General features: G+C 37.9%; 1 protein-coding gene across 6 annotated transcripts in view; it reads left to right on the forward strand.

Annotated features, from left to right (window-relative positions):
- Window positions 1-15,675, forward strand: part of SYTL3 (synaptotagmin like 3) — a 1,329,495-nt gene that overhangs the window by 1,179,796 nt on the left and 134,024 nt on the right. For all 6 annotated transcript variants that reach the window (XM_044061986.1, XM_044061992.1, XM_044062018.1 and 3 more), the window contains one exon: window positions 15,438-15,540. In XM_044061986.1, coding sequence (XP_043917921.1) covers window positions 15,438-15,540 — 103 coding nt within the window. The remainder of the gene's footprint in view (window positions 1-15,437; window positions 15,541-15,675) is intronic.

The following is a 15,675-nucleotide window of genomic DNA, read 5'->3' on the forward strand; positions in this document are numbered from 1 at the left end:
GCTGAAAATATCTGAGGGACTGAGGGGGATTCCTCAGATATTAGTGAGGAAGGAAATTCTTACCACAGTTAGAGTCACATCAGGGTTATGGCACTCTGAGGGCTTTTCAAGTGGACGTCCCTTAGAAAAAGAAAGAGAAGACAAAGCATATTTCCCCTATTGTTAAGGACATCCAGTGTGAATGACAGGATTTCACTCAGGGTTGATTTAATACTTTGATGGCCTTATTGCCTCTTTAAGTGGTCTCTGTTCCTGCTCCTCCTGTTAAGAGGCCCAGGGAATTGGATTCCTCAGATGAGGATATAGACACTCTGAGGAAGAATCCTTGGCCTATTCTTAACAAATTCCTATCCCCTTGGATGACAGTTCAGAGAAGGAGGATTCCTTGAGACCAGACTCCCCTTTGGAAGAGTTGTCCTTTGGGGATACTATTGCCTGCATGATGGACTATTTTAAGTGGGATTGTTCCCAGGTCTCTGATGTTCAAAAAAGATACTATGAGCTCCCGCCGATTAAGTCTCCCAAGCCATCTGCTGTTCCTCCTGTCTTAGCTGCTCTTTTGGCTACCTTTTCTGCAGCTTCTGTAACCCCTAACTTTAAGCCCCTTGCATCCAAGAAGCCTTATATGTTCTATAAGGTGCTGGAAGACTGCAAATTCCTTTATAAATGTCCTTATGCTGACCCTTCCATGGTGTCAGTTTCTTCTGACAAGCCCTCCAAGTTGTTGCCTTCTATCAAGCTGCTTCCTAAGGATATTCGGGCCATGGAAAGGTTGGGCAGTAAGGTTTACACTGTTGCCATCTTGTCCTTTAGGGCCATTAACTACCAGACTCATATAACTAGATATGCTTTGGCCACCCCAACCCAGGTTTCTAAGGTGGCTTCTGACCTTCATGACTCTGAAGAGAAGGCTTATGCTCTTTCTCTGTTAGGCTCTACCTCTCAAGTTACCTGTTATTCAATTAAATGCAGCTATGATGCAGATGATGCCTCCTCCAGAGCTGCTGCCTTTGGTTTTGTGATGAGGCATTATTCTGGGCTGCTTCTTCAGGCTTTACCTGATGACAAAAAGGCCAAACGTTTGGATGCTCATCTGGATAACAAAAGTCTTTTTGGGACTGCTGCTGCTGCTGACTTATTCAAGTCTCACTGGGATAAGGACAAGACCTTGCTGGAGCTGAAATATATTTTTGTTTCTCCCGTTCTCAAGTTTCAGAGGAACTATCATTCCAAGTCTTTCTTCTTAGGCAAAATCAACCCCCTCCTAAGAGTAAGAAGGGCCCTAGATGTGTTCCTCCTGTGAAGTCTACTCAAATTCCTTCCTCCCAGAAAGCTTCTTTTCAGGACAAGCTTAGTTCTGTTTGTCTAGCCTTCCTCTCCCCTCAGCTAAGTCCTCTTAACTCTCTCCACCTTTCTCTGTCTCTTCCACATTGGTATTGGATCACCTCAGATTCTTGGTTCTGTCTGTTATCTTTCAGGGATATTTCATGGTTTGGAAATCCCTTCTTCCCTTTTCAGGCATTCCTCAACCTCCTCAAGAACAGCTTCCTCATTTTACAGAGTTTCTACAATCTCTTTTGGATCAGGCCACAATTTAGCCCATTCATCCCATCCAGATGAGGAAAAAGGTTTACTCCAGAATATTTTCAGCTCCCCAAAGGAGGGTACACGAAGACCAATTCTGGAGCTTTCCTGCTCAACAGCTTTCTCAAGATCCTTTCATTTTGCATGTTATCCCTTCAGGCATTGTTTTGTCTTCTATTTTTTTAGGGTCTTTCTGGTGTTTCTAGATCTCAAGGATACATACCTTCACATACCCTTTCATCCTGTCTTCAGGAAATTTTTGTTTCTCTGTCTCTTCCTTGCATTTTCAGTTCTCTGCTTTGCCCTTTATCCTCTATCCTGCCCCAAGGGTACTCACCAAATGCCTCACTCCTGTCATTGCTTTTTGCAGGCTTATAGGTATATTTATTTTATTTTAGTTTTTATTGCATTTGTTTACTGGGAAAGTTCACTGGGCCTAGATGAGCCCATTTTCAGTGGAGGCCCGGAGAGAAAAGCTCCACACACATTAAAAATACATACAAGAAAATAACACACACACAATACAGAGTATAAATACAGTTGCAGTGCATGGAAATAGTTTGAGCACAACAGTGCAGATTATTTATATCCATAGTTTGAGCATAGCAGTGCAGACTATTTACATACATGATACATAGGTTCATAGGTGTGTACTAGTCTAACGGCCCTGGAGCCTATATAAGCCTAGCCCAAGAAGATTCCCTAGCATCATGCCACCTAAAGTTAGTTCCCAGTGCCCCTGTCAAGCAAGGTCACTGAAGTGATCCCCGGGGTGAACTTCCTATTGCCCATCCACTCGTCAAGATCCCTCTTAAAGGGAGCCAGTGAAGTGCTCTGCTTGACATTTGTTCCAGAGTACGGGAAGTCTCCGGGTTAGGAACCTGTCACCCCAGCATGTTCTGTTTATTGTGGTAGTGAGGTTTAGGTCCCTGAAGCGTGTGGCATGAAGAGATTAGGATTTCTTTAGGTGTAGCATAGCTAGCAGCTCTGGGTCAGACATGGCTTTGTAGGTCAAGCAGAGATGCCTCTAAGTAGGCGATAAGAATCAGAGTATAGCTGGAGTTTTTTGAGTCTGTCCATATAGGGCATGTGTCTAAGGCCTAAGATACTCTTAGTGAGGTATTTTTGTGGCCTTTCCAGTTGTTGTAGGTGTCTAGTGAGGAACATACCAAATGGCGCATATTCTGTAATAGGTCTAATGAGGGACGAGTAGAGAGGGATTATGACCTTTTTCTTCCTGGATGAGAAACCTTTTGTAATGAGATGTGCTACACAGAAGGACTTTCTGATTACAGTGGCAATGTGGTTGTCAAAGGAGAGGTTGCTGTCAACCTGTGTCACCAGGTCTCTTATCACACCTTTGGTGTTTTGTGGACTACTATGTGGTAGTTCATGGGCACCGCATTTTTCCCAAAGGGAATGACGATGCACTTTTTGGCATTGAGCTTAAGGCCATGGTTCTGGCACCTCTACACATCTGTATTATGTAATATTAGCAGTGTTGATGGAGTTAGTACAGATAGAGTATCAGATTTAGGATAATTATTGTTGGAGATTTGTAGTCCTATGCAGCTGGAATTTAGCAAGACATAGTGGGAACTCATGGAGTTAGTTATAGAAAGAGAGGATGGAAAAGGTATGCAAGTATTGAGAATGGAGTAAAAGTAATCCTGTCTAGACAATCTGCTTATTCAAGCTCCATCTCCCAGCAGTCTGCTACAGGATCTCTAGTTTACCACTTGTGTTTACACAGTCTGGGGTTCATCATAAACCTCTATAAATCAGGTCTGACACCTACCCAAGATCATGTTTTCCTCGGATGTAACTTCAGACAGTTCCATTGCTGGCTTTTGTTCCTGCTCCCAAGTCTCTGTCTCTGATGGCCTTTTTCCAATCTCTTCTTCCATTGTCCACTTTCATGCCAGGGAACTTCTCAGGGTCCTAGGATTTATGGCTTCCACCATTCCCATTCTTCCCCTCACCAGGCTCCATATGAGGAAACTGGATTCATCAACTTTAAGTCAGTCCAGGGCTTCCTTTTTAAGCTCCAGTTTCCACACAGGAACTTTTACAGATGCCTCAGATGGGGTGGGGTACCTCTTGTGGCCTCCTAAAGGTCCAGGGTCTCTGGCCTCCTCATCAGAGGTCAGACCCATATCTACATAAAAGAGATGAGAGCTCTGTTACTGGCCCTGCAAATTTTTCACTCCCGGTTTCGTCCCTGGCCCCTCAAAGTTTTCATAGATAATACCATGGTGATTTAGTCTGTCAACAAGTAGGGGAGTACAAGTTATCTTTGCAGACTAGCTCTTCAGGTCTGGGATCTAGCCATCCAGCATCAAGTGACTTTTGAGGCAGTTTACATTCCCTCAGAGCAAAATATTGTGTCAGACTTTTTAAGCAGATCCAGGACACAAGCTCACAAATGGATGCTTCACATAGATGTGTTCCTGGATATCGTCCATTGGTGGGGTATTCCTCGGGTAGGTCTTTTTGCCTGTTGTCTGAAGAAACAACTTCCTGTGTTCTTTTCCAGAGTCCCAAGTCCTCTGACTTGAAAAGTTAATGCTCTGTCTTTTCCTTGGAAGAGGATGTTTCTGTACACCTCCCTCCTTCCTTTGTTGTACTGAGTTATGCACTAGATCAGGCAGGATTCTCCCAAAACCTTGCTGGTGACTCTGTTTTGGACCAGACAGCATTGGGTACCCCCTTCTCTATCATTTGGCCAGGGACAATCACCCCAAGTTATCTCACCAGGTGGATCTTCTCACACAAGGCAAGGGATCTCTTGGCCATCCTCACCTGTCCATTCTTCATCTGACATTGTGGGTGATAAAGTTTTGATCCCTTATAGGCACCTGTTTTCTAAGGATGTGCTGTGGGGTCTGCAGGAGCCCAGGAAACCCCCTACCATAAAATCCTGTATGCCCAAATGGAAGTGATTTTCAGTATGTTGTCTCTCTTGCCATCAGGATTTATGGAGGTTCTCTCTCATTTATGTGATCTGCTCCATGCTGGGTTGGCATATTCTTCAGTTAAAGCTTACCTGTCAGTAATTTCTGTTGGTCTTCCCTTGACTCCTCCTCCTCCTCCTCCTCTGTCATCTATATTTGAGGTCAAGTAGTTTCTTAAAGGCATCCTTCATATCAGGCCTCCCAGGAATCCTATTCTGCCTTCCTGCATCCTCAGTTTTGTATCCGAAATATTTACTCAGGCTCCTATGAGCCTGTTTCTTCAGCTTCCTTGCAACACTGTACCTGGAAGACTGCTCTTTTGGCTCTTACTTCAGCCAAGGGAGTGTCTGAACTTCAGGTTGTTATGGCTATTCCTGCTTTTCAATTTTTCATAGAGGCAGGGTGTCTTTTCATAGTAATCCTTCATTTATGCCTACGATGGTCAATGAGTTGTCTCTTAATCAGTCTATTCATCATCTTTCCTTTTTTCTTCTTCTCCACAGTCAGCCACTGAGAAGGTTATTCACACCTGGGATTTGCATGGCTAGCTCAGATGTTATTTAGATAAAACTACATTTATTTGCAAATCTGAGCAGCTTTTTGTTTCTTTCCATCCCAGGACTTTGGGTTTGGCTGTTTGTAAGCAAACCATCCCCTCGTGGATTTCTAAGACTATTTCCTTTTGTGATTCTTTTCTTGGCAAATGGCTTTCCTTATCTGTAAAGGCACATTCTACTAGGGCAGTTGCCTCCTCTGGTGCTTTTTTCTAGGGTCTGGATACCAATTCCACCCTTGAGGCTGCTGCTTGGTCTTCTAGTTATACTTTCACTAAACATTACAAGTTGGATGTTACTTACTGGGCCAGAGTTGGCTTTGCCAGAGCTATTCTGCATGGATTTGGGGAGGGTTCCTCTTTTCCATCCTCCTCCCAGGTTTCCTCTTGAGCTCCTGCACACACTGTTTGGTGAATAATACTGCAACAGTGATATGGAAGGACATAGTACAGCTGTGTAAATTTTTACCACAGCAGTAGATGTTCTTCTCCTTGCTGTTGCAGTATTTGCTCCCTCCCTCCTTCCCTCTCTGCTCAGACTCTTGCCCTGTGTTCTGTTTCTCTCCAGACTGAGGGACCCTTCTCCCTTTTTCTTATTGGATACATATGTTCTTCTCTATCCCTGATGTTATTTTTTCCTCTTGGGACTTTTTCAGTTCTCAGTGTTTGTGTCTGTATGTCACCTTTATGCCCTATGTCTTATGGGGGGAGCATGTATGTGATGTATTACACCTGTAAGAGCTAAAGGCTGATCCCTTAGGTGAAGAACACTGCAACAGTGAAAAGGAGGGGATCTTCTGTTTTGGTAAGATTTTACACAACTGTACTTTACCTGGATGCCACTAGGACAATTTATCAACCCCCTTTGTGGAGCCAAACTGCTTTGCGTAAGATTTTGTAAATATATGTATAATCTGTTGTATCTGAGAATAAATTTTAGAATCTACACACAATTTGTATGTTTTTATTCCTACCATATCTCATGTGTCCATAAAATGGTTTCCTATTATGTTCAATCTGTTTATATAAATTTCCGTCAAATTTTTCTTGAGCTTGTCTCAGATAATTTGTCTGTCCAACTTGTTTATTTCACTATTCAAAGTCATAGTTCAAGCTCTTTTCCATTTCTTATATTTTTTGTTTGTCATCTTAAATTAAGTATCTTGTTCTTATGGAAGTAAATTCTCCAGAGGTTATGTGCTTAGATCCTGATGTTAAAATTTTTTTTTTTTGCGTTCATACAATTTCTCTTTCATAACTTTCCGGATTCCTGCTGCAGTTTTTTCACAGTGACTGTTTCATTTATTTATTTGTCTTTATTGACTGGGAAAGTTCAACTGGGCAGAGCCCATTTCAGCAGAGGCCCAGGGAGAAAAACTCCAACAGTACTTTTATATTAACAAGTGAATTTCAGCCATTTCTCAGAAAAATAACAGTTTTCATTTCTCATGAAACAACAAACAATTACAAGACAGGTATATAAACTAGTCTTTTGGCTTTTCCCGGTTAGGGGTTGCTACAGCGGATCACCAGTCCACTTATGATCAGCAGTGGATTTTTACAGTGTCAAGTTACCAGCCCAGTGCCCAACCTTTAGAGAAGGCACACACACATTCACTTACCTACCTGCATATCTTTTAATGTTCAGTCGATTGCAGGGAGGACATGCAGACTCCACACAGAAGGAACTCCAGCCGAGAATCGAACTGGAGAGCCTCTTATACACTAAAGTAGTTATTTCAACAATTATAAGTCTATACAGTTGTTTCAGCTGTAATATCTTCACAAGTAAATGGATTGATACTGCAGAAGGGAAAACATTGTGAAGAAGTTGAGTGTTCTTATGTTTTAGTACAAAAAGTTTGTAGAGAGTTCAAGATATGTAATGAAATAAGTTATAAAGGAAGGAAGATTTTAGTATTGCATAGATTTGTAAAACATTCAAGAGATATAATGAAGTAAACTAAACAATTATTTAGGGGGGAGAGAAAATAGTAATAAAGTGTAGGAGGATAGTGGTAATAGCATACGAGTGAGAGAGCAGGGTATATGATTAGTTCTATTTAGGCTGCCTGTTTCAGTGATGTATCTAGAAGGTTTATAACTTAGATATCTAGGGGATGCATGAGAGGGGAAGAGCAGTGGTTGGAGCCAATTAGAAAAAGAGAAATATGAGAAATGTTGTTTAAGGGGGGGGGGGGGTAAAAAGGGATGCATTAATTCAAGTGGTGGAAGAAGAAGAGCTGTTAGGAGTGTAATGATTCAAATAGAGGAGGCCAAAAAGATAGTGATAAATGATAAGAAGTTTGTGCTTTCACTAGAGGTTTCATCCTGGTGATGAATATATGACCAGGAATGGGTAATGTGTCATTTATGCTGGATTTTATAGCTTGGGAGTTTGTTTAACATTTTCACTTGTGTAGGGATGGTGTGACAGAGCTTGGAGATATAACAGGTGTATTGTGAGTCCCCCAATGAATTATTTGCTTTAGTAGTGCTTAGTACAAATTTATCACCAAAGTGGAGGTCCCTTGTGGGGGGTGTAGAACAATAACATATTTTTTAATGCAGGGTATTGTTTAGGAACATACATCAGTTTGTTTGCCACAACTAGCTGAGAGTATATTGTGCAGTTGTTAAGCTTTAGCCAGTTTAACTGCTTTAAGGCTTGGCAGTGGTGAGCTCTGTGTGCAGTGATGGTAGCAAATTTAACTACTTTTTGTACCAAGAGGCTAGTTTGGATTTTACTGTAGAGCTTAGGTTTGTAAGGTTGGGTGAGGTGTATAAGAGGGTTGGAAGCAAATAGGATAAAGCTAGGTTTTTTCTGTAAGGTACTGTTTTGCCCTGTAAAGGGAGTAAGTTTCTAGTGTTTTTTTCTTAATTGTTTGAAGAATATGTTTATTAAATTTAAGACTGCGTTCTATTACAATGTCTGGATGTGGCAGAGTTAAAGATGTTAAGATTTGCACTGGGTGTGACGAGGGTGGACAAAATTAGGAATAAGTATATTAGAGGGTCAGCCCAGGTTGTAAGGTTTAGAGACAAAGCCAGAGAGGCAAGATTACGTTGGTTTGGACATGTGCTGAGGAGGGATGCTGAGTATATTGGGAAAAAGATGCTAAGGATGAAGCTACCAGGTAACAGGAAAAGAGGAAGGCCTAAGATAAGATATATGGATGTGGTGAGAGAGGACATGCAGGTGGTTGGTGTGACAGAGTAAGATGCAGAGGACATGAAGAAATGGAAACAGATGATCCGCTGTGGCGACCTCTAACAAGAACAGCCGAAAGAAGATGATGTTCTATTACAATGTCAAGTAATTTAGTTTGTGGTACTATCTCAGTTTTAGTATTATTTACAGATGTAACCAAGAAGGATTGTTTTTGATGGAGGTGAAGAGCATCAATTTTGTTTTATTGTGGTTAAGGAGTAGGTTTGAAGTTTGAAGTTTTCAGCCAGGTTTCAATTGAAGAGAGAAATTTGGGTGATTTCTTGTAGTCTGGATATTGTGGGGGCTGTATATATTAAAGTCAAATCATCTGCATACTGTACTATTTTTGCTTGGTGTCTGACAGTGTGATGCTTGTTTGTAAAAGAAAGAAGGGATCCTAGTATGGAGCCACACCTGTGGTAACTGGAAGAGAAGTCCTGTTGCCTTCCTGATAGGTAACTAAGGAACCATTTAAGGGAGGATGGAGAGACCTGTAGAAGAGAGTTTAATAAGTAAATACTGGTGTGATAGTCACAAAGTTGCACTTCCGTGCAATCTGTTATTAATCTTCTCTGCACTGGTTTAGATTTCCGGTTGGAAAAATTATCAAGCAGAAAATTAACTCTTATAAGCCCATAATCAATGTACATTAACCATGGTAAAACTTGACATGAAGTTACAGTAATTTCTTTAGGAACACAAACAATGTCTAGCATGTTCAGTTTGTGCAGACTTTTTTAGAGTCTGAAGCAATTGTTGTTCCTGAACATATGTTGTTAATAATTTCCTTACTAATGTTGTTGAATCAATGTTATTCCAGTCTGTTTCTGGTAAATTTAAGTCCCCAGCTAATATTATTCTTCCCTCTTGTGTTTCATGCAAGAAATGTATGAATTCCTCTAAGTTATCAGCACTTGACTTTGATGATTTGTGCATTGCAACAATTGTTATTTGTTTACATGCTTGCCTTTGTTGCCACAGTTGCACAATATAAAGTTTTGGTGTAGTCATTGAAAATGTAAATGACAACATGTCTCATAGCAATCTTTAATCCCTATTATAACATCTCCACCTGATTTTTTTTGTTGGAATGTCTGTTACAGTAAAAACATTTATACACTGACAGGACTGGTTTCCAGTCATTGTTTTTTTAATCATGTTTCACAAGCAATAGCAACAAGAATCTTGAAAGAACTTGACAAATTTTCCAGTAAAACTTTATTAGTAATGCTTCTAGCAGTAAGAACCATTAGAGATTCATCAAATGTTGCTATCTGTGAAATGCAAAATGTTTGACCTGGCAAGAGTCCTGCCTTGTTTTTGTCAGATATTGTAAAGTATATGCTGTAAAAATTTTCTTCCTTGATCTTGACAAGTGGAAGCCATGCTATCTAAACACTTGCCCAAAATTAAGCTTGGATGCTCTACACATTTCCAGTTTTTTTAATTGTATATTTTTTCATGTAGGTATTAACCGGAAAAAATCATTTAATTCCTGGTGACCCGGCTCTCCTTTCTGTATGTGATTTGTGAAAAAAATATGTTGTAATACCTGTACAAGCTACGCTGTAAGTTCCCTACTAACAGTCAGAGAGTACTTGTGGATGAGACAATTTGCACCAACATGAATAAAAACAGATCATACTTCCTAACATTAAGGCATTCTGAGGCCTTTCTCACATTCTCTATTTTTGCTCCTGACAAGCATAACACTATTTGATGTTCATTACCTTCATTGCTGATAATTAAATCTTCAGTTACAAAAATAACTTTACTGACCAGCTCTGAAGAATCTTCAATTTCTAATTCAGTAATATCTGTTCTGTCAGTTGTTACAAAGGAATGATCTTCATCACCATTAGTCTTATTAATACCACTGTTTTCATTGCTTATTACATTTACAATCATACAATTCTCATCTAGCTGGCTTTGTACATGCACAGATTGAGCCATATTGTCAAATTCTGTCTTCCTCCTCTTTTGTCCATACTTGAGCAATGCTATAAAAAATAACCAAATTTTAGTACACTATAACAATAGAGCACACCACTGCCTAGTCCTCAGATAATTAAACTGATTAAAACTTCCACATTGCTAACTACAATTCACAGACATTTCTGAAAGCCAGAAGATTGTCCACCCCTCAACAACTTAATACAAAACCTCTCCCTCAATAGAATTTTACACTGTAGAGGAAAATCACTAATCTCTATGACACACATTATATTTAAATAGTGTAGGTAAAATATGGAGCCATATTTCACTACCACTGAAATCCATTCAGAATGCATCTCGTTTAAAATACAACTCAGACTTCAGTGGATCTGCACCTGTTTATATACAGGATAAATGCCACTGTTATCTACCATATCAGCAAACCATTTATCTTCATTCCAAATCCCATGCCACGTAACCAGTCTTTCCCAGTACCTGAAAAGTTTCACTAGCATCTCCCAGCCATACACATAGTTATATGACTCTGCTCACCCCTCCCTTTTATACTTCTAATATAAACTTTATGATAGTCATATATATAACCTTCTCTGTACCTGCTTTATACCCCATCTGTTAACTAGAATATTAACATTTTCTGTCCTACGTAGTTCATTCTCACTTCCATTTACTTGAATTTCTAAGCACTAATCTCATGATCTATTATCTATTTGCAAACAGACTAATACACTTCTTCATGTACTCAGTGTTCAGTATCTACTAATGCATAAGTATCTTTTATACTCCAATAGTTGCCCTTATTTTGTATGAATGCAATCTAATTAGCCAGTGTATTTACAATTGTTCATATACAGTACTTAATGTCTGTTCATGTATATAAATGAATGTTAAAGTTGTCAAAATTGTTTATATGTTTTAATTCCACCAGTGCATGTTCCGTATCTTAAAACAGTTAAATTCATTTGGAATGACAATTTGCAATATTACTGGATAAATCAACTTAAATCTTAAGACCAAATTTTTACATTCCTTGAAGAGTTGGATAAATGTATTTCTTTTTGTTGGATTCCAGTAAAGTAGTCCTGATCTACAAAAAAAAAAATTCTCTTCTATTTGCAGGTTTTTCTTCCAAAGCTCCCTCTGTAGTTTTATTTTAGATGGTATGTCTGGAATTTAATTATTATTGGGCTGGAAAATGTATTTACTGATGCCCCTTTAGGTACACTCTACATTCTCTTTTAGAATCTCTGGTTGGGGTATTCCCATCCATTGGGCTTACTTGTAACCATATATTGCTAGAGTCTCTGCCTTCTATTCCCTCTGGTACATTTGAGAATCTTAAATGCTCCCTTTTCACTCTCTCAATCTTTCAGTTCTAGTATATTTTCTTTGATTCCTTTTCGCTACACTTCTAATTCTGCTATCTTAGCAATATGCTCACTTTCCACATACGTTATACTATCCAGGTCATTTGATTGAGTAGTTAATATCTGCTCAATTTTGTCTAGTCGTTTATCAGTTGTTTGCATATATTCCATCAAATTACCATTCATTTTATCAATTTCCTCATATACTTTGTGCATTTTATCATTCAGTTCTATCATCTTGAACCCTATTGCCAACTCAGCACTTGCCCTTTCTCCCACCTTGGCTTCCCCCTGAGTACAGGTCTTTTTGTTCTTTTGCCACTGCTTCTTTGTCCAACTCTCTTGTTGTTTTTCTTTTTCCCGCTTTAGTCATTCAGGATTGTCTCTTCCGTGCACTAAATTTTGAGATTACTTTTTATTCTGGAGAAATGTGAAATATTAACAGTTTTATCAGTACTATGAGGTGGAGGATTATAAGGAATGATTTTTCAGGACAGTGCCATACCATTAGTTTCTAGGCAAGGTTACTTTGAGTTTGCTTAACAGAAATACCTTGAGACTTTGTTCTCATTGTTGGAATATAATAGTATAAGTTTAACGGAAATAATTGTGATTGAAGAGGACAAGTCTACTTTATTGAATCCAGATAGATCATCATGTAAAAACTGGAACTGCCATAGTTTTTGATTAATTGAAAACTTAACTTTAAATAAAAGTTTTCCCTAAAAGGATGCGTAAGATTATAAGACCAAACTGTGTGAAGAATGGCAGCCTGTTGACTGCGACAGAAGTTATAAAACTCATTAAAATTTAGAAAGAGAACAGCTAGCAGGTGTACAAAATCGTGGCACTATAATTTATGAATGGGCATAATTTGAGCTCAGTCCCTCCTTTGCTATTCCCAGTTAGATAACATCAGGGCTTTCTCGGAATATATATCCAAACTGATGAATAAATTAGCTGATTTGTTGAAACAAAATTTATATATTCATTAATTTAGGTATTCAAAGATATGATGAATTAATTGAATTATTAAACTAAAATGCTAGGTTTAGAAATTACACATTGATGTGCTTTAGAAAAGTCATCTAAGCCAAGCAAATTGGTTAAGTTTTAGAATGCTGAAACCAAACTTCTAGTAAGCATGGGAGCATTTAATATAGATAGAGTGTTATAGGGTGAAACTGAAAGGCAGTTAGACAAATTTTTTTTGAATTTAAGGATTTAGCCCAAATTTGAAATTAATCAACTGCCTAAGAAGTAGCTGTAGAATTGATTAAAATAAGATATAATTAATATTCCTAGAAATAGAACACCATATCTGAAAACTGGCAGCTTTGGGCTAACATTATATTTAAAGTTAAAGTTAACTTATAATATGAAATGTAGACAATTTGGTTGGCCATAAAAATTTTAGTGTCCAATTATGAACATTTAAAGGCATTTTAATTTGATAAAATGATTTAAAAAAATATTCAGTTTAAGTTCTGAGGTTTCGGTAAAAACAAACACAATTTAATTAGGTGGATCTGATATATTTAAGTCATGCTAATTATCATTCATAGTGAATAATAGACTTATCTAAACTAAGCCTGAGACAAGAGAGAGAGAATTGCTTTATAGCAGAAAGAATAAAGGGGGTAGCAGAACTGTGATAATAGATATAATTACGTCATCTGCAAATGCTGTAATTTAAGGAGAAATGTTGAAAAATAATTGGGTGATGATGTTTAGTCGTAAATGTATAATTAAATAAACACTCAACATAAATATTAAATAAGAAGATATTAGGTAACTCTTTCTTGTCACAGAATTAATTTTAATTGGCTTTGTGGGATTGTTATTAATTAACAGAAAGTAGAAGTATGTTCATATAGTACTTTATTTTTTGATAAACTGTAATATAAATAAATTTTAATTCCTGAAAGCCAAGCTCATATATGACTTGATTTTAAGCACTGAGTACAGTAAAAATCAGAATATTACATTTTTTCACTCAGAAATAAGACTTACACATGTAAAAGTATGCTCTATATCATATATATGTTTTTATTGTTCTTACACAACCCCCCACTTTAAAAGCAAAATTATTTCAGTGATGGTATATTTTAGTATAATCATCAGAGCAGCAGGCAACATTTTCATATGTGAATTTATCAAGGTCATGGGCCTATAGTTTTGAGGATAAAGAGTTCTTAGTTTGTATAGGAAGTAGCATAGTTGAAAATGTGATGTTATCTAAAAATATGCATGTATACCTTTAACAGAATTTATTAAATTTTACCAACAGTAATCATTTTATGAAATACTGAAGTAGGACCATCTGTTTCTTGAAATTTATTTATGTTAAGATTACTACCAGCAACAATGATTTCACATGTGTAAATGAGAGCATCCAGTTTCCTTTAATGAAGGGATGACAGCTGTATGTGAGAATGAGCATAAAATGTCTAACCTATACATGTTTTAGAACTTCTAGAAGTAAAAAATAAAGATCTGAAAATAAAAAAATACTAATAGTGTTAAATGTTTTACTATAGTCAGTTTGGGTTTTGGTTAAATATCAAATATAATTTCTGTGTGGAGAACTTTTTAAGATATAACTAGGTAGTTTTCAAGTGAACTTAAATAAAGCTCCTCTCTTGCCTTCTCACAGAATGATTTTCCTAGGATGTCTGTTGCATTCTACCCTAGGAAGAGCTGTTTTCTTCATCCAGACAAAGTAGAGGTGTCCCAACAATTCTTGATATTTTCAAAACAAAACCAAGTATCTGCCAGGAGATTTCTCAGTATGCTGGGGTACATGGTCTCTATAATTCCAATGACAAGACTTCACATCAGAAAAATTCAGGGGTACCTTAGGTCAGTCTGAACTCACCCATCTGCATCTTTTATTTTTTTAGATCCCAGTTGTGGTGATTGTAATGAGAGGAACTCTGTGGTGGATAGACCAGAATCTAAGTCACCCATTTTCTCTCCCTGTTACAACAGATGTTTAAGACCTGGTGAAGGGAGCTGTGTCCAAAGGTGCTGAAAGTGCAAGGTCTGTGGAGCAAAAAGAAAAAAGCATGTAAATGACAAAGAGGTAATGGCAGTTAAAAAATGCTTTGAAAGCCCTTAATCATGTCTAGTCTGCAGGACCTGTGCATGTTTTCAAAGCCAACACCAGAGTGATATGGGGCATCAACAAAAAGGGATGTACCAGATCTTGCCCTCCATGCAGACTTATATGGATGGGTAATAGAAAACTTCCTAAATGCTTTTTCCTGTGCATGGTCCCTTTACATTATCTGTGGTATGATCCCAGTTATTCTCCTCAGGGCATATAATTATCAACCAAGGGATGAGTAAGGCCATTCTTATCACCGAATTGAATATATTAAATCAAGTAACAAGGGGGAAATTGGCTAGGCGTAAAATAACACTCAAAGGCAGCTAACCCTAGTACTTACCTATGAACCTGTGAAGAATGATAATAGGAACTTTTCCCAGGTTTTATGTTATATAGCTCAGTTGAAAAAAGAGGTAGTTTTGTAAAGTAAAATGAGGAACAGTGTACAATGTGGGTGTGGGTATCCAGTTAGTAAATGGTGAAATAGTAGACAGAGTGTCAATTTTATCCAAAAATGGAATGTCATAGTAGTGGCAAATAAGTTTGGGGACTTGGGTAAGGGTCCATTTGTGGCTTATTTTACTGACATTTAGATTGGTGTTTTTTGAGCCTAAAATAGCTTTTCCAGTTTGAATATTATCTTTTGAATACTGGAGTTAAAAACGGTTAAAGTCCTGACTCCACTATGTATGTTTTTTCACAGATATGTCAAGACTTATTTGCTTCCAGATAGATCTCCTCATGGCAAATTGAAAACTACAGTCAAGAAGAACTCAGTGGATCCAGTTTTCAATGAAACATTAAAGGTTAGAAAGTAGCCAATTGCTTGTCTGTACTATGTTAACTGTTCCACTATATATGCTCTTTCAGAAATTCCTCATTTTGAATGATTATTTCATTTGTTAAAGAATCATGGAGTGTGGAAGTGAGTCATAGCAATC

This window comes from Protopterus annectens, chromosome 1.part0, assembly GCF_019279795.1.
Source record: "Protopterus annectens isolate FY-2018-M chromosome 1.part0, PAN1.0, whole genome shotgun sequence".
Classification (NCBI taxonomy): domain Eukaryota; kingdom Metazoa; phylum Chordata; order Ceratodontiformes; family Protopteridae; genus Protopterus; species Protopterus annectens.